At 61.1% G+C, this 19,702-nt stretch overlaps 2 protein-coding genes across 2 annotated transcripts in view; one reads left to right on the top strand and one right to left on the bottom strand.

Annotated features, from left to right (window-relative positions):
- The window catches only part of LOC138101776 (zinc finger protein 850-like), a 79,444-nt gene that overhangs the window by 18,342 nt on the left and 41,400 nt on the right, over positions 1-19,702 (bottom strand). The gene's annotated exons all lie outside the window — the stretch shown is intronic.
- Positions 15,602-18,718, top strand: LOC138101744 (olfactory receptor 14J1-like). The gene is made up of 2 exons (XM_068999527.1): positions 15,602-15,634; positions 17,682-18,718. The coding sequence occupies exon 2, from the start codon at positions 17,705-17,707 to the stop codon at positions 18,632-18,634; it is 930 nt and encodes a 309-aa protein (XP_068855628.1). The 5' UTR covers positions 15,602-15,634; positions 17,682-17,704; the 3' UTR covers positions 18,635-18,718.

Below are 19,702 nucleotides of genomic sequence, written 5' to 3' on the forward strand. Positions count from 1 at the left end.
GCCAGAGGCGCCCTCCATTCATTTCACTGTGGACTTAAGGACTCTCTTAAACTGTTCCATATTCATTAAGCCCACAAAGTCATTTACACTTCACTCAACTTTCCCCCTCTCCGGTCTCTGCCCGTTCTACCAGCACGCCGCCGCCTCGGTGCTCGGATCTTGAAGAAGAGACACAAAGTCCCAACAGAACAAGATCTGCTGTTGTTTCCTTTTTTTTTTTTTTCCCCAGTTATTTTATGCTATTTTATTGTAAAATCTATTTTACTTTTCGTTTGTCTTTTTTTTCTTTTTGCCTTTTTATTTTTTCTTCCATTTCATCGGCTTTTTCGCTATTTTCACCTACCGCAGCCTTTGTTCCCCTGCCGGAGGTTTGCGGTGAGGCGCTGTCCCAGCGGCTCTCCCCGGAAACCAACGAAATCAATTGAAATAATGATGAATTGTTGAACTCTTCCCGCTGCTGTTTCCAGAAGGCCCCGGGAGGAGCCGGGGGCGGGAGGGGGGTCCCGGTGCCGGGGGCAGTCCCCGCTCGCCGGGCGGATCCCGGTGGCGCAGCTTGGGAGCCGCGGAAGTGCCCGAGGGAGCGCGGGGGCGGGGGAAGAGGGGGTGCGAGGGGGTATCGGTGCGGGATAAGGGGGCTCGGGGGGGTCTCAGCGCCGGGGATGGAGGTGCCGGGCGGTCCCCGTGCACGGGAGTGGGGGTTCAGACCTGGATATGGGGGTGCAAGGAGGTCCCGGTGCCGGGAATGGAGGGGTCAGGTGGTCCCTCTGCCGGGAACGGGGGGGACGGGGGAGTCCCCGGCCCAGAGATAGAGTTTCAGGGGGGTCCCGGGGCCCAGAAACGGTGGCTCAGGGGGTTTTCCTAGGACTGGGAATGTGGGTTCAGGGAAGTCCCCTTCCCGGGAATGGGGCTTCAGGGACGTCCTCGTGCCAGCTAAGGGGAACAGGGGGTCCCGGTGCTGGGCAGGGGGATGCAGGGGGTCACAGTACCCGGGAATGGTGGTCCAGGGGGGTTCAGGGAGGCCCCGGGGCCAGACAAGGGGGAACAGGGGGGTCCCGGTGCTGGGGAAGGGGATGCAGGGGGTCACAGTATCCGGGAATGGCGGTGCAGGGTGCTCTAGTACCCGGAAATGGGAGCTCAGGGGGTTCCCGTGCCCGGGAGTTGCGGTTCGGGGGTTCCCGTGCCGGGGGTCCCACTCGCCCCTCGCCCCCCAGGAGCGCCCCCGGCCCCAGCGCTGGAGCCATCGCGCTGCTCCGCTGGGCCCCGCCCCCAGCCCGGCCCCGCCCCCAGAGCCGCCTCCGGCCCCGCCATTGGCGCCGCTCTTTCCTGCCCGCCAATGGCAGCTCGGGCTGCTCGTGACGTCACCGGGCGCCGGGCAGATCCCGGCGGCGCAGGGCGGGAGGCGGAGAAGCCAAAGGGACCGCGGGAGCGCGGGGGGAGGGGACGGGGCAATTCCAGGGAATTCCCCTGGGTCCCCTCCTGCCATCCCCCGGACCCTCCTCGGCCGCGCCCTGCGGGACCCCCGGGCCGGGCCGGGCTGAGCTCCCGGGCCCCGCGGCCAAACTCTGCCTGGAACCCGCTGGGTTCGGCCCGAAGCGGGGCAAGCAGCGGGACCCGCGGATCCATTTTGTCCTGCGGCTGCGGGGCCCCAGCCCCGGCGGAGCAGGACTGGGCGCTGTGACCCCGATCCCTGACTCCCCATCTCCTTCTCTCTCTCTCTCCTCTCTTCTCCCTTTCCTTTGGGTGATCATAAATCGCAGAGCGGCTGCAGAGCCCCGTGCCCAGCTCGGGTTTCCCAGAAAAGGGAGGCCTGGGGCTGAGGTGCCCCGGGATGGCCGGGAATGGGGTCCGGGGGTCCCCGGGGTCAGGGAAACAGGGGATTCAGGGGCTGGGAGAGGAGGATACCCGGGACAGGGGGTGCAGGGGGTGTTGGTGCAGGATGAGGGGTGCAGGGGGGTCCCAGGGCTCCCAAAGCCCAGGGAATCCAAGGGGATTCAAGGGGGTCCCAGGGCTCCCAAAGCCCCTCCCAGGGGGGAGCAGGAGCTGGGTCAGGAGCGCTGTGGGAGAGAAAAGGGGGCGACCCCGGCATGGGGGGACATGGGGGAATCACACGCGCTCCGAGGGGGGGACACGACCCCCGGGGATCCCCCCTCACCTCCTCCCGCAGGTGGAGGCCGAGCCCCAGCCCAGGAGGACGAAGCCCAACACGAAGCCCCCGGCCCCCGTCAGCATCTTGGGGGGCGTCCGGCGGCAGCTCCAGGGCGGGAGGGGCAGGATCCGGGAAACAGCGGCGGCTGCCGGGAAGGGACCAGGATGGAGTGGGACAGGCTGGGATGGACTGGTACAGACTGGGACACTGGGATACACTAGGACCAGAACCAGGACCGGAACCCACTGGGACCAGAACTGGGTAACAGAGGTCACACTGCGAGCAACAGGGACCACTCTGAGGGCTACTGGGAGAAACTGGGAGCGTGCTGAGTGCAGCTGGCAGCAGCTGGGAGTGGCTGGGAGCGTGCGGGAACAAACTGGGCGAACATGGAACACCTGGGGGACGCGGAACAGCCGAGGGACACGGGATGTCCACGGACCGTGGGAGGTCCAAGGAACGCTGAGCGTCGCTGCCGCGGCTGGAAAAGCTTGAATGGAGTTTTTATGCCGTGACGTTCCCGGGAGCAGCGGCAGCTCCGCGCCCCCAGCCCGGGGGTGGGAGCAGGGGAGCCGCGGGCAGCACCTTCGGGGCACAGCCGGGGGCTGGGGGGCTCCTCCCCGCAGTTCATTTTCTCTCCCCTCCATTCACATTTTCTCCCCAGAATTGAAGTTTCTCGTCCCGATTAAACTGTTCTCCCCAATTAAGCCCTGAGGCCCCTCCGATTGAGACCTTCTGGAAAGAGCAGCGGGAAGACTTCAAAAATCCATCGTTATTTCGTTGGTTTCAGAGGGAGAATCGGTAGGACAGCATCGCACCACAAACCTCCGGGAAGGAAACAAAGGCTGTGGGGGGGAAATAGAGAAAAAAACCCGATATAATAGAAGAAGAAAAAAAAAAAAGGAAAAAAAAAAAAGAAACTAAGAATAAAAGAATAAGAATGAGTATGATAGATTATAAAATAAAATGGTATAAAATAAATATGAAAGAAGAAAATAACGCCAGAGCTCATTCCGTTGCGACTTCGGGTCTCTTCTCCGAGCTGGGTCTGAGCCAGGAGCCGGTGGGCTGGGAGAGACATCGCTGCTGAGGGGCTGAATATTTCCGAAACTAAAGGATCAAGGGACACCTTGAGGTTCCAGCAGTCCCCGCGCACACGTTCGATTCCCTCATTTCAAGCTGAAAGCTCAGCTCCACTTGTGACTCGGCTTTGTAGCGATGGATGGAAACATTCCCCGCAATTCCCGTCCAAAGAGCCCGGCAAGGTACGCGTCGGGAGAGCTCCCTCGGGGCAGCCCCGGCTCCTGTCCTGCTCGAGTCCCTCTCGAGCCCGCTGTGGTTTCCAGCTGCTTCGCTCCGGCTGCCCCAAATGCCCGTGAATTGCACGGAACTGGAACAGATCCGAGTCCTCGTGGCTCGGGCTAAGGGCAGGGAGAGGTCACTGAGGGATCGCCATCGCGGCCACAAGAGCCCCGACGTGGGGAATGAACTGGATTTGGGACGGAGCGGATCAGAACAGGAGAGTGAGGAGGAAAATAAACCCTGGTACAGAACTTTCCCCCGACCTCTTTCTCCTTGCCGGAGTTCACTTTATGCCCGGCTCCTCCCTGCTGTGCCCAGCGGGGCAGGGAGAAGGGATGGGAGTCGCGCTCAGTTCGTGCCGCTGCTTCCCCTCGGGGACAGGAATCCTTCCCTGCTCCGGCGCGGGGTCCCTCCCATGGGGTCAGTCCCTGCCCTGGCCAGCGGGGGGTCCCTCCCCAGCCGTGCGGTCACTCCCCGGCCCGGCCCTGAGGCGCGGGGCAGTCGCGGGGCAGCCGCGCTCCGGCCCCGTCAGCGGCAGCGCCGCTTCGTGCCGGGCAGGAGCGGCAGAAGGAGCCGGGCGGCGGCGGGGGCTGAATCCCGGCAGCAGCGAGGAGGAAGAAGAGGAAGAAGAGGAAGAAGAGGAAGAAGAGGAAGAAGAGGAAGAAGAGGAAGAAGAGGAAGAAGAGGAAGGGGCCGGGGCCGCCTGCGGTGTCCGATCCTCGGCAGCAGCGGGGAGGCCTCGGGCAGCGGCGGCGGGCGGGGCCCTTTGGAGCCGCCCCGAGGGCTCGGTGCCGCCCCGGGCCCCTGAAGGAGCCGCTCGGCGGGACGGGCGAGCTGGGAACGAGAGAAAACGCCGAGAAAAGAAGAAAATCCGATCAAAGAGCCGCACCGAGGGGCGTCTCCGCCGGCCCGTGGCACTGAAGGAGCTGCACCGAGAGACCAGCGAGGAGCCCGGCGCTGAAAGAGCCGCAGCGGAGGGCGGGGGATGGGAGGTGCGAATGGAGTAAAATATAGAGATTAGAAGGAAAAATTATAAAAGAGCCGCACCGGGAGAGGCCGCTGCGCAGCGACTAAGAAAGCAGCACCGGGGGGTTCCGGGGCTTGTTCCCGTCAGCTCCGCTCAGCCCTCGGGCACCGGGGGGTTCCGGGGCTTGTTCCCGTCAGCTCCGCTCAGCCCTCGGGCACCGGGGGGTTCCGGGGCTTGTTCCCGTCAGCTCCGCTCAGCCCTCGGGCACCGGGGGGTTCCGGGGCTTGTTCCCGTCAGCTCCGCTCAGCCCTCGGGCACCGCGCTGGGGCCCCGCGCACTTTTCCAGCCCGGCCGCCCCCACGGGCCGGGCCCCGCGGCTCCCGCTGCCGCCGCCTCGGCCCCGCCGAGCCCAGAAACCCCGGAAAATCGCTCCCATGCCCTAAAGAACCTTTCCGTGCGCAGCCAGGGGCGCAGAGGGGGATCCTTATGAAGCCCCCTCCCCTCAGTCCCTCCTGGCACGGCCGGGCATTAGCGCAGCTCCCGGGGCTGTGTCCCGGCACCGGCTGCTGCCACAGGGCACGGGGCTGCCGCGCTCGGGCATTAAACGCGACAGATTTGGGGAGCAGGGACAGCCACAGAAAGCCTCGGGGAGCCCTCGGGAGCCTGGAGCTGCCCGAGGGGCACAAAGGATGCCCTGGACACAGCGATGGCCCCAGCAGCGGCTCTGCCCCCCAGCACGGGGCTGTGTCCCAGACCCCCCGCTCCAGCCCGAGGTTTGGGGGCGGCAGCGGAGCTGCTGGACGGAGGACGGCTGGAGGAGCAGGAGCGGGAGGAAGAGGAGGGATAAAGGGGGAGGGCGGGAGGAAGAGGCGGGCCAGAGGGGGCAGGAAGAGGAGCCTCCATGTGCATCCATCGCTCTCTGTGTCCGCAGCTCTCGGCCTCGGGAACACCGCTCCCCCCATCCCGCAGGTGACCGGGGAGGGGCAGCTCGCCCCAAATATCTTGGGCGGTGCCTGGGGTTGTTTTGGGAGAGGGGATTTTGGAGCTTGGAGGACTCCAGCACCGAGCCCCAAATATCTTTGTTGGTTCCTGGGGAAGGGGGGTTTGGTGGGGCGGGGGAGGGGAAAGCGGATGTTTGGATCTTGAAGGACTCCGAATGTGAGTCGCAAATGCCCCTTGGGGGATATTGGGGAGCCCCCGGCACGCGGGGTTTTGGGATCCCGGTGGCGGCTGCCGGGAGAAATGGGATGGGGCGGGATGGGGCCCGGGAAGGGTGGGATGTGGATTGGGGTGTGGGATGAAGTGTGGCGGAGGGGGATGGGCGGGATGGGGCCTGGGATGAGGCAGGCGAAGTTTGGGGATGATGAGGCCGGGGGGACCCCAGTCCTGAGGGGCCTGCGGGGTATCCGCCAGCTCCGAGGGAGTTTTGGGGCACCCCTAATCCTGAGGGGGCGGTGCTGGCAGCGGGGGACACGTGGCTCCGGCACCTCTGGCCGCAGCTGAGCCCCCCCCGCCCCCAGCGCCCCCCGGAGCGGAATTTGGGGAGGGGGAGGTGGGGGCGGGCAGGCCGGGCCCCCCCGCGCTGTCCCGGCGGGGGCCGAGTGCGGGCGGGAGCCCCGCGGGGCCCGGCCCTGCCCGGGCACGGCTGATGCCGCCCGCCCGCGCTCCGCACTGGTCCGGACTGGTGCTCCCAGTGCCGTGCGGGGCGGGGCCGCTCTGGGGACCCCCCAGGGCACAGCGCGGCTGCTTTGGGGCTGTCGGCAGCGCCCGGCGCTGGGCATGGGGCGTGTGGGGGCAGCTGGGGCCGCACTGGTGGCACTGGTGGTGCTGGGAGCCCCCCCGGGCGCGGGCGAGGAGCTCTGGGGTGAGGGGAGGGGGAGAAAAGGGGGACCCGTTGGAAGGAGGGGGAGAGCAATGAAAAGGGGATCGGACTCCCCAATCTGAGTGGGAGAGGGGACTGAGAGCCCCAAACCAGGCACATGGGTCACAGAGGTTTTGTGGGAAGATGAGAAAGGAGAGGGGGATGGTGGAGAGAGGGTGGAAAAAGGGAGTGAGATCCTTCCCCTTAGTGAGGTCGGTTGGTGGATGAAGATGGGGGATGATGGGAAAAGGGTGGAGGAGGGGAAAGATGGGGGGTGGGACCTCCAGGTGAGTGGGAAGGGTGTGATGAACCTCAAAGTTTCCATCATGGCAGGGGACTGATCTTCTGTGGGAAGAGCTTTGGCCGGAGCACAGAGCTGATCTCCCAGCACAGGATCCAAGATGGGGAGAAGTCCTGTGTCTGCCCAAGCTTTACCCAGAGGTCCCATCTCAGAGGAGAGAGACCCTACAGGGGCCAGGAGGGCAGGAAAAGCTTTCATAGGAGCCCCAGCCTCACCAGACACCAGGGGATCCACACTGGGAAGCCCCTATGGATGCCCAGACTCTGGGAAGGGCTTCACCATGAGCCCCAAGCCCCTGGAACACCTGTAGGAGCCACCTGGAGGAGGGTCCCTACAAGTTCTCGGCTGCAGGAAGAGCCCCAAGGAGCCCAGGTCCCCCCAGAATCACCATCTGAAGCAGAAGGTGGTGACAACTCTCCATCCTGGGGCCCTGGGAACACTCCGGGGTCTCCAGGCTTACCCCCCCCAACAAGGGGCTCACAGCAGCCCTCATCCTGCCCCTAAAATCCCTTGGGATCTCCCATCAATCTCTGCATCCCCCGCTCCCCTCTCCATCCTGACATGAGACCAGAGGGGTGGAAGTCCCCACCCAGGGTGACCACAACACCAAGTTCTTATCTCCACCCACCAATTTTGCATCTTTTCCCTTGGCCAGGTTCCCTCCAGTGGGTGGGAGCAGCCCAGAGCCCTGCACTGCCCATCCCGACCTGTCCTGGCTCCATTGCCATTCCTCCCGTGGGATGTGAGGGGCTTGGGGAACAGGGGAGGAGGGATGGAAGAGAAGAAGGGGGGAAGAAGGAGCAGGAGAAAGGATGGAGAGAGGAGGAGCAGGAGGTGGGATTGGGGAGAAGGAGGAGAATGGATGGAGTAAGATGAGAAGAAGGTGGAGGAAGAGGAGGAAGCTCGTGGGTCCAGCAGTCCCAGAATTTGCAGGCCCCTCACCCCAAGGAGCGTCGACCCCCCCATCCCACAGGTGATGGGGGAAGGGGAGCTTGGCCCAAATATGCTGGGGAGTCCCTGGGCCGGTGTTTTTGGGGGGGATGTTTGGATCTTGCAGGAGTCCAAAGCTAAGCCGTAGGTGCCCCTTGGGGGGATACTGGGGGGTCCCCAGGAGGTGTTTTTGGGGGATCCCTGTGCTGGCTGCTGGCAGAGCCCCAGTGGGGGGTGATGGGATGTCAGGTCCTCCCCATGCTGGTGGGTCAGGCAGGGCAACCTCCAGCCCGGAGCCAGGGGGCTGCGGGACCCCTTGGGAGAGCCGGAGGGGGAACCTCGGGACCCCCAGAGTGGGACGAGCGGAGAGGGGCAGTACCGGGACCAGGGGAGCCCCGGCAGTCTGGAGGAGCGAACCCCTGTGAGCCCCAGGACCCCAAAGTGGGGAGCCCAGAGAGGGGGGAGCGCCGCCATTCGCAGGACCCTCAACAGCCTGGAGAGGGGGAGGGTGGACTCCTTGGACCCCCTGCACCCCGAAGCAGAGAATAAGGGGAGAAGGGACCTGGGGACCCCATAACCCCCAGCATCCCTAAGTGGGGAGACCAAAGGGGGGAGATTTTGGATTCCTGGGACTCCCATCAGCCTGGGGAGAGTGGGGACCAAGTAGAGAGGGGGACCCCAATGAAAGAGGGACCCCCAGCAGCTGGGACAGGGGGGAGCCCCAGAACCCCAAAACAGAGAGGCCAGAGAGGGGGAACTCCTGAGAGGCTTTTTCAGAGCAGATTTTTATAGACACACAGTGCCCTGTGATTTCTAGAGACGGACTTGGCAGAGGGACCTGTAAAGTCAATGTGCTCATCCCTTGTTTCTCCCCAAACCAGGATTTCCCATTCCCAACCCTTGGCCAGATGGAGGAGGAGGCTGTGAGGAAGAGGAAGATGCCCCAGGACCCCCAGGCAGGTGAGGAGGAAGTCAGTGCCCCTTTCCCCCTCTCTCCTGCTCCATCTCCCAGCCCAGCATCGCCCCCGGCTGCAGGACAACCCCGCTGCCGACGCCGTCCTGCCGGGGACGGACTGGGGGGATCTCCTTCCCCTTCCCTGTGGCACGGAGGCAAATCCCATCCTCTCCTTGTCCTTCCTCCCCAGACAAGGAGCTGAGGACGGAGCCCAGGGAGGACAAATCCCCACGGCAGAACCTGGTGGAAGAGGCTGTTTTGAGCAGCTCCACGGCTCAGGAATCCAACGGGGAGGAAAAGCCCTGGAGATCCCGCAGGAGGAGGGACTGCAAACACAGCCCAGGGTGCTCCGAGGAGGAAAGACCCACCCTGTGCCGGGAAGGCGGCCGGAGATCCAGCCAGAGGTCAGAGCTGGTGGCTCATGAGCAGCTTCACAATGGGGAGAAGCCCCATACGTGTGGGGAATGTGGGAAGAGTTTCAGGTGGAGCTCCAACCTGATCAATCACCAGAGGATCCACACCGGGGAGAGGCCCTATGAGTGTGGGGAATGTGGGAAGAGCTTCAGCCAGAGATGTACCCTGATCCAGCACCAGAGGTTCCACACTGGGAAGAGGCCCTATGAGTGTGGGGAATGTGGGAAGAGCTTTGTCACACTCTCCAACATACGTATCCACCAGAGGATCCACACCGGGGAGAGGCCCTACGAGTGTCCCCAGTGTGAGAAGAGGTTTCACACCAGCTCCAGTCTCCTCCTGCACCAGCGGATTCACACGGATGAGAGGCCCTTCCGCTGCCCCGACTGCAGGAAGGGCTTCAAACAAAACTCCCACCTCATCAGGCACCGGCGCATCCACACTGGGGAGAGGCCCTATGAGTGTCCCGAGTGTGGGAAGAGGTTTCAGAGCAGCTTCCATCTCCTCCTGCACCAGCGGATTCACACGGATGAGAGGCCCTTCCGCTGCACTGACTGCAGGAAGGGCTTCAAACAAAACTCCCACCTCATCAGGCACCGGCGCATCCACACCGGGGAGAGGCCCTACGAGTGTCCCCAGTGTGGGAAGAGCTTCTCCAGGAGCTCTCACTTGACCAAACACCAACGGAGGCACCGCTAAGGGAAGCCCTGCGAGTGCCCCGACTGTGGGAAGAGCTTTGTCCTCTGCTCCGACTCCATCCCCCAACAGAGGACCCAGGTTAGGAAGACCCCTGGCTGGTGCTCTCCACGTTCTCCTGGATCCCCGTAGGCACCTGGGTGAACGCAGGGGCAGGAACATCCATCGGGACTTAGATCAACATTGGGAATTCACTGGGAAGAGCTGATTTTTTACCTTTACACCCTAAAAAATTTCATCTGCTCTGTCCAATTGTTTCTTCTGCTGGCTGCGGAGAGAAACAAAGGACTCTACACGATTCAGTGTGAATCAGGCAGAAGCCATTTTATTGATGACCTACTGTCCCTCATATACAGTTCTTGCTTTCCCTACACGTGATCGTGCATAATTATTATGGGTTAAGGGCTATTTTCACACGCTGCTTTATGCTTTGTGGTTGGCTCTTGTCTGTGTGTCACATTGTCTGTCATGTATGTCACAACTGTCCTTCAGTTGGCGTTTTCTTATCCTTTTCTTCCTTTGCTTGTTCCTCATTCACATCCTCCCCACTGCTGCTTGTTCCTGTCTCACAACCTCCCCATGGCCCCTCCCCTCCCCCCCCATCATCCCTGCCTCCAGTTCTCTGCTCTGACTGCAGCCTGGGGACACTTTCTCTGTCGTGTCCCTCACTGGGACCCATGAAAACTTCCAGAAACTTTGAAGTTCAATTCTGACTTGAATTCTTGAGAGGTTTGTGCCAGTCCCTGTCAGGGACTGATGTTCAGGGCCTCAGCAGCAAGGCCCGAGAGGGTCATTGCAGTCCTTGTGCTGTGTCTGTGCTGCTGAGCTGGGCCGGGCTCCTGGCACAGAGGCAGCTCCTGGCAAGCGGCAGCGCTGCAGAGAGACAGCTCTGGCCAGGAGCAGCTCCTGGGCACAGCCCAGCAGGGCTGGGGCACTGCCTGCAGCCAGCCCGGGCACAGCACAGGGGCACACAGGGCTTCAACTCAGCCGGGGCTGGGAAGGGGCTGACAAGTGGCTGGGGGGGCTCCAAACCCAGCCCAGGGAGCTCTGAGGAGGAAAGACCCAGCCTGTGCTGGGAAGGCAGCTGCAGATCCAGCCAGAGCTCAGAGCTGGTGGTTCATGAGCAGCTTCATGGCAGAGAGAAGCCCAACAAATGCTTGGAATGTGAGAAGAGCTTCAGCTGGAGCTCCAGCCTGCTCTGCCACAAGAGGATCCACACTGGGGAGAGGCCCTGCGAGTGTCCTGAGGGTGGGAAGAGCTCCAGTCTCCTCGGGCACCAGCGCAGGCACACAGAGGAGTGCTCCTTCTGCTGCCCTGACTACACAAAAGGCTTCAAGTACAACTCCACCCTCGTCACCCACCGGCGCATCCACACCAGGGAGAGGCCCTACGAGTGTCTGCAGTGTGGGAAGAGCTTCTCACAGAGCTCTCACTTGACCAGACACCAACGGAGGCACCACTAAGGGAAGCCCTGCGAGTGCCCTGACTGTGGCAAGAGCTTTGTCCTCTGCTCCAACTTCATCCCCCAGCAGAGGACCCAAATCGGGAAGAGCCCTGGTGGCCCACATTCCTGGTGATCCAGGTTGGGAAGACCCCCAGCTGATGGTCCTTTTGTTTTGGCCCTAATTTTCTTTTGATCCATCTCTGTCCCTTAAAAACACCCAAAATTAGGGTAAAAATAAAGAAATTGATCAGAGACATCTAAAGTCTCACCATTTTACTGGTATTTGGGGGGAATTTTGGGTTTAGGGTCATATTTGGCAGAGGAGGATGGAGACTGTCCCTCTCACCCCAATGATGTTTGGGCGGGGTCACACCAGGGGTGAGAGGGACAGAGACCCCCCCGGCCTCCTCAGGTGTGAGAAGGTCGGAGAGCCCCCCACCCCCCGAGCACACTCAGCGGTGAGAGGGACACAGAGCCCCTGGTCCCCCACCCCGCACAAGCATTCCCTGGGGTGAGAGGGACAGGGACAACCCACTCAAGCCCCTCCCCAGCATCCCCTTGGCACCAGACCAAATAAACTTGGCAGAAATCAAACTTAAGTCTACATAAAATGCTTTGAGCAATGTTTGCTCTTCCCACAAGTCACTTGTGATGAAAACACAAGCAAGCCCCAACCATGAATGAACCGACAGCACAAGCAGTTCTGGTGGCAATTCAAAGCTCCAGCGGTTCCCACACAGCTCCAGCTCAGCTGCTGCAGGTTCCTGTAAAAGAAAAGTGACAATTCGGCCCAATACAGATGATTGAAAGGAAGGAAAACTCTGTGTAGCTGTCACCAAGGTGGCAGGGAGGAAGAGAAAAATGATTCTCCCATTTGGCAAAGCCCCCCAGCCTGTGAGAGAGAAAAGGGGAGAGCAAGGGAGTGGCAGGGACAGAGACCTCCCCTGGGGAGGGGCGAGTGTGACACTGTCCCCTGTGTGTGTGGCCTTCCCGGGCTGGGGGTTTCACACCTGAGCCAGTCTGGGTAAGGGGGGTGGTGTTCACTCCCCCTGAGCAGGGGTTACCCCACACCCCCAAAACTCCTCCTGCCCCCTTGGTTGGGGGATGGGGGTGCAAACCTGGCCTCAGCAAAGGGGTCTGGGGGCTGGGGCCTCCCCCAGCCCGACCCCAGCCAGGGCTGATTTTCAGGACAGCTCTGGGCGTGGCTTTCTGGTGGATTCATTCTCCTCCCTCAGCCTTGTTTACTTCTTAGAGTAAAGAACTGTTCCTCCTTTTCCTGTGTTTTTGCTTGGGAGCCCTGTAATTGTGGGATTGGATCCGAGGGGATCATCGGGGCACTGCTGGGCCCCATGGACCAAGGGGCCGGTGTGATTCTGAGAGGCCCCGTGGAGTCAAGGAGACCATGGTGCTCCTGCAGGTCCTCATGGAATCACGGAGTCCATTGTGACACTGCTGGGCCCATGGAACCAAGGACACCTTTGTGACCCTGAGGGGCCCCGTGGAACCAAGGACACCTTTGTGACACTGAGGGGCCCATGGAACCAAGGACACCTTTGTGACCCTGAGGGGCCCAATGGAACCAAGGACACCTTTGTGACACCGAGGGAACCAAGGGAACATGGAACAGCTCTGGCTGCCTTGGGCTCCTGGGGCCACCTGACAGCTCCGGCTGACCTTGGCATGTCCAGGGCCGATTCTCATCTGCCCCTGGAGCACTGGGGCTCTGTGCTTTCCTTCCTATGGAACAGAACTGTCTTTCTCCCCCAGGGGCCCATGGCCAAAATTGAGATTCTGCCTCCAAAATTCCATCTATCAAAGGATTGCTCTGTGTCGAAAGGTGCCAGGACAGACGGCTCTGGCCGGCCTTGGCCTCTGGCGGTCGCCTCTCATCAGCCTTCCAAACACTGGGGCTCTGTGATTTCCTTCCTATGGCAAAGAACCGTCCTTCTCTTCCAGGCACAAATGGCCAAAACTGGGATTCCACCTCCCAAATTCTGTCTATCCAAGGATTGCTCCCAGGGAAGAGCTGCCAGGACAGATGGTTCTGGCTGGCCCTGGCCTCCAGTGGCTCCTGCTCATCTCCCTCTGAAACACTGGGGCTCCGTGCTTTCCCTCCTATGGAAAAGAACCGTCCTTCTTCTTCAGGCTCCCATGGCTGAAGTTGGGATTTGGCCTCCCAAATTCTATCCAAGGATTGCTCCCAGACAAAAGTTGCCAAGACAAACAGGTCTGGCTGGCCTTGGCCTCCTGGGGGCCACCTCTCATCTGCCTTCAAAACATTGGGGCTCCACCCTTTCCCTACAATGGAAAAGAACCGTCCTTCCTGTCCAGGCACCCAAGGTCAAAACTGGGATTCCACCTCCCAGATTCCCAATATCCAAGGGCTGCTCCCAGACAAACCTGCCAGGACAGACAGATGTGGCTGGCCTTGGCCTCTGGTGTCTGTGTCTCATCTGCCCCTGAAGCCCTGGGGCTCGGTGCTGCCCTTCCTCTGGAGACCACTGTGACCCTGCGTGGCCTCGTGGAACCCAGGGGCCGTTGTGACCCTGCAGGGCTGGTGGCACCAAGGGCACCATTGTGACCCTGTGGCGTTCCATGGAGCCAAGGGGCCACTGTGGCACTGCTGGCCCCAAAGAACCGAGGGGCCTTTGTGACCCTGCAGGGCCCACGGAACCAAGGGAACGTGGAACAGCTCTGGCTGCCTTGGGCTCCTGGGGCCGCCTGGCAGCTCCGGCTGACCTTGGCATGGAGAGAGCTGCTTCTCACTGCCCTGGAGCGCTGGGGCTCCGTGCTTTCCTTCCTATGGAACAGAACTGTCCTTCTCCTCCAGGGGCCCACGGCCAAAACTGGGATTCTACATCCAAATTTGATTATGTAAGGATTGTTCCCATATGAAACTTGCCAGGACAGATGGGTCTCGCTGGCCTTGGCCTCTTGGGAGCCACCTCTCATCTGCCTTTGAAACACTGCGGGGCTGTGCTGTTCTTTCCATGGAAAAAACATCTTTCAAGTCCAGGTGTCCATGGCCAAAATTGGGAATACACCTCCAAAATTCCGTATATCCAAGTACAGCTCCCAGGCAAAATCTGCCAGGACTGACAAGTCCAGCTTCCCTTGGCTTCCTGAGGGCCAGCTCTCAGCTGCCTTTGAAACGCTGGGGCTGTGCTTCTCTTCCTGTGGAACTGAGCCATCCTTCTCCTCCAGCTGCCCATGGCCAAAATTGGAATTTGGCCTCCAAAATTCCATCTATCCCAGGATTGCTGCCAGACAAAAGCTGCCAAGACAAACAGGTCTGGCTGGCCTTGGCCTCTGATGGCCGCCTTTCATCTTTCAATACTGGGCTTCTGTGGTTTCCTTCCTGGGGAAAAGAACCGTCCCTCTTGTCCGGGTGCTCTTGGCCTCGAGCACCTGACCACTGTATAGGGACAAAGGAGCTCTGTGCTCCGTGGAGTGGAGACTGAGGAGAGCAGAGGAGAGCCCTGGGAGGGACTGAAGGGAGGTTTCAGAGATGGTGGATCCTTCTGGCATTGTAGAGAACAGGAAGAGAAAGAGAAAATGAATGTGAAGGGCAGCTGGGGAGGCCCAGAGTGGACACCAGGAGAAAGGAATTTCCCTCCCAGGCAGGGCTGGGGTGCAACACGTCCCCCAGAAGGAGCCTGGAGCAGCCCAAGGCTTTGTGTGGCCAGGCAGAGGCAGGCAGGACGCAGAGCTGCCGGCAAAGGAAGGGGCCAGCCAGGTGGGGCAGCCGGGGGGATGAGGACAGCCTGCAGGGACAGAGGCGCAGGGCAGGGACAGCGTGGCACAGCCTGGGCTGCAGAGGGCAGAGGGATGGGCAGCAGCTGCAAGGCCCTGACAGAGCCAACTTGTGCAGCCCTTTGGCCACGGCTGCTGGCCCTGTCCCTGAGGCCAGGAGGGGACAAGTGACCCCTGCAGCCCTGGGGCCTCAGTGCCTCCTTGTCCCTGCCCAGCAGCCTGGCAGGGGCTGCCCCATGGTGCTGCCCTGGGCACTGCCCATCCCCACTTCCCAGTGCCCCGGCAAGAGCCCTGAGCACTGAGGGAGGGACAGGATCTGCCTTGCCAGGGGCTGGGGCTCAGGCCTTGGCCCTTTGCACTCAGGGAACACAGCCAGCTTTGCTCAGCACCAGAGACACCTTTCCCTTGCTTGTCCCCACCTGCCATCGCTGCCTCCAGAGTTCTGCTCTCACTGGAACCTGGGCACACTTTCACGTGAGTCGTGTCCTGATGGGACCCATTAAAAGTTAAAGAAACTTTGGACTTTGAATCTTTGAGTTCTTGAGAAGTTTTTTGAAGACACTCTGAGGGACTGAGTCTGATGTGAACAACACCAAAGCCCTGAGGGGGTCATTAAAGTCCTTGTGCTGCTGCTGTGCTGCTGAGCTGGGCCGGGCTCCTGGCACAGAGGGAACTCTCAAGCTCCTGGCAACCAAGGAGAGCTTCAAAGAGGCAGCTCTGCTGAGGAGCAGCTCCTCTGCCAGCCCAGCAGGGCTGAGGGCACTGCCTGCAGGTACCTGGGAGGAGTGAGCAGAGAGCTGGCTAAAGCAGCTGGAAGGACAGCTCTGAACTCATTCCTGGAGAAACCTTCACAGCGTGGGACACAGTGAGTCTCTGGCTGCAGGGATCCTCTAGAGCTGGCCCATGACACGGCTGCCCTGGCTGTGAGGATGGCTCTGCTGCCGTTCCTGCCTTGGGGGAGGATGTGCTGCAGAGCGGGGCTGCCCTGGGCACCGTCAGAGGGACAGGGCAGGACGGCTCCTGCTGCCAGGGCCGGCTGCAGGCTCTGAAGGTGGGCAGCAGCCAGGGGTGCCCAGGGCTGTCCTGCAGAGCAGCTCCTGCAGCCCTGAGGGCTCTTTGCCAGGCCAGGGCATCTGCCACCTGCCAGGGGCAGCTCTCAGCCTGCCTGGGAGCTCCCCATGGACGGTGCAGGGGAGCTGTGGCTGCAAGGAGTGACTCCTGCAGGGCAGGTCCTGCTGCTGTGGAGAGGCTGCTGTGGGGGCCAGGGCTGCTCAGAGCTCCAGCTCATGCCCAGGTCATTTCTGAGGGGGCTTTTCATGAGCACATTCAGGGCAGGAGATTCCTGCTTGAGTTTCTGCTTTCCTCAATCTGTGCTCCCACTTTTCTCTGGCTCACCTTGGTGGGAATGGAAACTCAGCTGTGCAGGCAGAGCAGGGGCTGAGGCTCTTAAACCATCACACTGAGGATTCCTGGGAGCCTCAGCAAGTGCCTGCACCTCGCCAGCCCCCAGCTCCAGCCAGCATCACCTTTCCATGGTGCCCAGGCCCGGGGGAGCTGTTCTTTAATCGCCGCAGCCCCGAGCGGCTGCCGGGCAGGGCTGGCCCAGGGGCTGGGCTGGGCTCCGGCAGCAGCGGCAGGGACGGAGCCCGGGCCGCAGGAGCAGCTCCCGGCTGGGCCAGCTCCAGCAGCAGAGCCGTGGGCAGGGAGGGAGGGAGGCAGCGCTGAGGGCAGCCCTGCTGAGGGGAGCTGTGGCAGCTGCCGGCGCTGCCCTGCAGTGCAGACACCGCCCTGAGCAGCGCAGCTCCGGTGTCCCCTCGCAGCCAGCACAGCCCTCAGCCCGGGGGCTCGGGGCCCTCAGCCCGGGGGCTCGGGGCCCTCGGTGCCCTCCTGGGCCGGCAGAGCAGCAGCAGAGATGAAGGGCATCTCTGCGGCCACGGGCCCGTTCCTGCTGCCCGGGGCCTGAGGGCGACTGTCCTGCCCTGGTGCTGCCCGGGAGGGGCTGGGCAGCGCTGGGCAGGGAAAGGCTTTTCCTCAGGGCCCGGCTCTCTCTCCTTGCCCTGCTCAGCTGCTCCTGGCGCTGCTGAGGGGCTCTCTGGGAATGGCACTTCCAGCTGCAGGCTCAGGCCCAGCCCTGGGGCTCCTCCTGTGCAGGCTGAGCACAGCAATGGGGTGTCCCAGCTCCCTCTGCCCCGGGAGCTCGGGGCAGGCCGGGCTGGGAGGCTGGCAATGAGCCGGCTCTCCTCCAGCAGTGCCATGGGCAGGAGCCTCGCTGTGCCCTCGGGATGCCATCCCAGCTTCAGCTGCCTTCCAGGGGACACTGGGGCCGCGAGTGTCCTTGGCCAGCAGTGGGGCTGAGAGACTGAGAAAGGCTGAGCCACTTTGCTCTGCTCTCTGCTCCCTCTGCTCTCAGCTGTGCCAGGCTGATTTTCAGGGGAACACAGTGACTGCCCTCCATCTCAGCAAGGGCAGCTGGGGACAGATGGAGTGACAGAGCAGCTCCCCTCACCCTTCCCTGAGTTACAGCCAATGCTCTTGCCTTGCACAGCTCTCTCTGCTCTCCCTGGGTGCAGCAGGAAACCCTCTCAAAGTGCCTTTGGCCGTCACCGTTCCTTAGCCCTGGCACAGGAGATGCTGCCCAGCTCCTCTGCCTCAGGAGCAGTTTGGGCTGATGGAGTCCAGCCCCAGGACCAGCCCCTGTCCCCATTCCCATGTCCCCACTGCAGCAGAGCAGAGCTGACTCCTCGCTGTCCATGGGCACAGCCCCTGCTCGTCACAGCAACGGGGCCAGATCCCAGCAGAGCTCCAGGCATGGCTCTGAGAAAAGGAGAACTGGGGGGCAGGGCCGGGAGAAAGGGCTTGGGCATTGCTCAGCAAAGTCTCCCCTGACTCCTCACTGTCTTGTCCTTCAACAGCACTCCATGGCCAGAGGCTCCAAATGTCCAACAGCAGCTCCATCAGCCCCTTCCTCCTGCTGGCATTGGCAGACACGCGGCAGCTGCAGCTCCTGCACTTCTGCCTCTTCCTGGGCATCTCCCTGGCTGCCCTCCTGGCCAACAGCCTCATCATCAGCGCCGGAGCCTGCGGCCAGCACCTGCACAGCCCCATGTTCTTCTTCCTGCTCAACCTGGCCCTCATCGACCTGGGCTCCATCTGCACCACTGTCCCCAAGGCCATGCACAATTCCCTCTGGGGCACCAGGCACATCTCCTACTCAGCATGTGCTGCTCAGGTGTTTTTCTTTCTGTTCTTCCTCTCAGCAGAGTATTTCATCCTCACCATCATGTGCTATGACCGCTGCGTGTCCATCTGCAAACCCCTGCACTACGGGACCCTCCTGGGCAGCAGAGCTTGTGCCCACATGGCAGCAGCTGCCTGGGCCAGTGCCTTTCTCTACGCTCTCATGCACACGGCCAATACATTTTCCCTGCCCCTGTGCCAGGGCAATGCCCTGGGCCAGTTCTTCTGTGAAATCCCACACATCCTCAAGCTCTCCTGCTCCAAATCCTACCTCAGGGAACTTGGGCTCATCGCTGTCAGTGTCTGTTTGCTCTTTGGCTGTTTTGTGTTCATTGTTTTCTCCTATGTGCAGATCTTCAGGGCCGTGCTGAGGATCCCCTCTGAGCAGGGCCGGCACAAAGCCTTTTCCACGTGCCTCCCTCACCTGGCTGTGGTCTCTCTGTTCCTCAGCACTGTTATGTTTGCCTACCTGAAGCCCCCGTCCATCTCGTCCCCATCCCTGGATGTGGCAGTGTCAGTTCTGTACTCGGTGGTGCCTCCAGCCCTGAACCCCCTCATCTACAGCCTGAGGAACCAGGAGCTCAGAAACTCTCTGAAGAAAGTGATTGCTGGTTTGCAGAAACCCTAAACTGACTCTTTTCTGCTCCAGAGTCTCCAGAATGTAACCCATTACAACCTCAGCCTTTTTTTCTCTTCTTTTCTTTTTTTTTTTTATGGGTGCGGTTTTTTATTATTTTTGCACTATTGTAATATTTTCCACAAATGACTATCCTTACTCATAGCAATTTTCATCAATATTTACCTTTCTCCTGTAACCCAAAGTCTTTCAAAAGGCTTGTTTTCTGTGCATTAAATACAATAAAGTACCTTGCCCTGATCTGTTTTTCCAAGATGCTTCTTCAGACCCCTGACTGCCGGCACAAGGACTTCTGTGCAGAGGTGGAGGGGAAAGAACCCTTGTAGAGCAGCGCAGTCAGGCGTAAGTTCTTCTGCAGGGGCAAGCAGCCCAGGTGTGGAGCATCTCCCTGTGCAGGCTCCAAGGGCTCTGCAGGCAGGGGCGGCACTGCCCTCCAGCACACGGCACTTCTGCCTTTCCCATAGCACAGGGCACAGCTGGGCAGTGGAATGCAGCCAGAGGCACAAACACCTCCAGGGGTCACCCCTCTGAGCTGCCTTCACGGGTTCCATGAGCACCGAGCAGAGAAACAAGTGCTCGGTCACAGGTGCCCAAGCAGGAGACGGGGACGCGCAGAAGTTAAAGAAGGTAAAGTGAAAAGACAAATGTGGATAAAAGGGGACTGGCACAATCAGACAACATCAAGGGAGTCTTCCCTATTGGGGAATGTCCTCTACCTTCAGAAAAATCTCTTCCTCCTCTCTCTCATGACCCACCCCCGTTTCCTGCACCTGTGGCACGTAGAGTGTTTCCTGCTGGTGACCAGCCCTGCTCTCTGCAACACTCCTGGGCTGGAAGGGCTGTCTCCAGCAAACACTGCACCATGGCTCGGGGCAGTTCTGTCACCTACAGGCAGCAGTTCCTTCTTGTTCTGACACTTCTGACACTTTTGGTAGCCCCAACACACTGCAGCAGTTCTTCTGTGCTCAGTCCTCAGTGCTGCAGCTCCCCTGCACTGACACCATGACACTCCTGCTCTCTGCTTTCCCAGCCTGATTTTTAGATCCAGTCTTCCCCTCC

This window comes from Aphelocoma coerulescens, unplaced genomic scaffold (genome assembly GCF_041296385.1).
Source record: "Aphelocoma coerulescens isolate FSJ_1873_10779 unplaced genomic scaffold, UR_Acoe_1.0 HiC_scaffold_46, whole genome shotgun sequence".
NCBI lineage: Eukaryota > Metazoa > Chordata > Aves > Passeriformes > Corvidae > Aphelocoma > Aphelocoma coerulescens.

Bases quoted from the DNA above. Each gene is read 5' to 3' on its own strand.
- LOC138101744 (XM_068999527.1), top strand. From the start codon at position 17,705: ATGTCCAACAGCAGCTCCATCAGCCCCTTCCTCCTGCTGGCATTGGCA.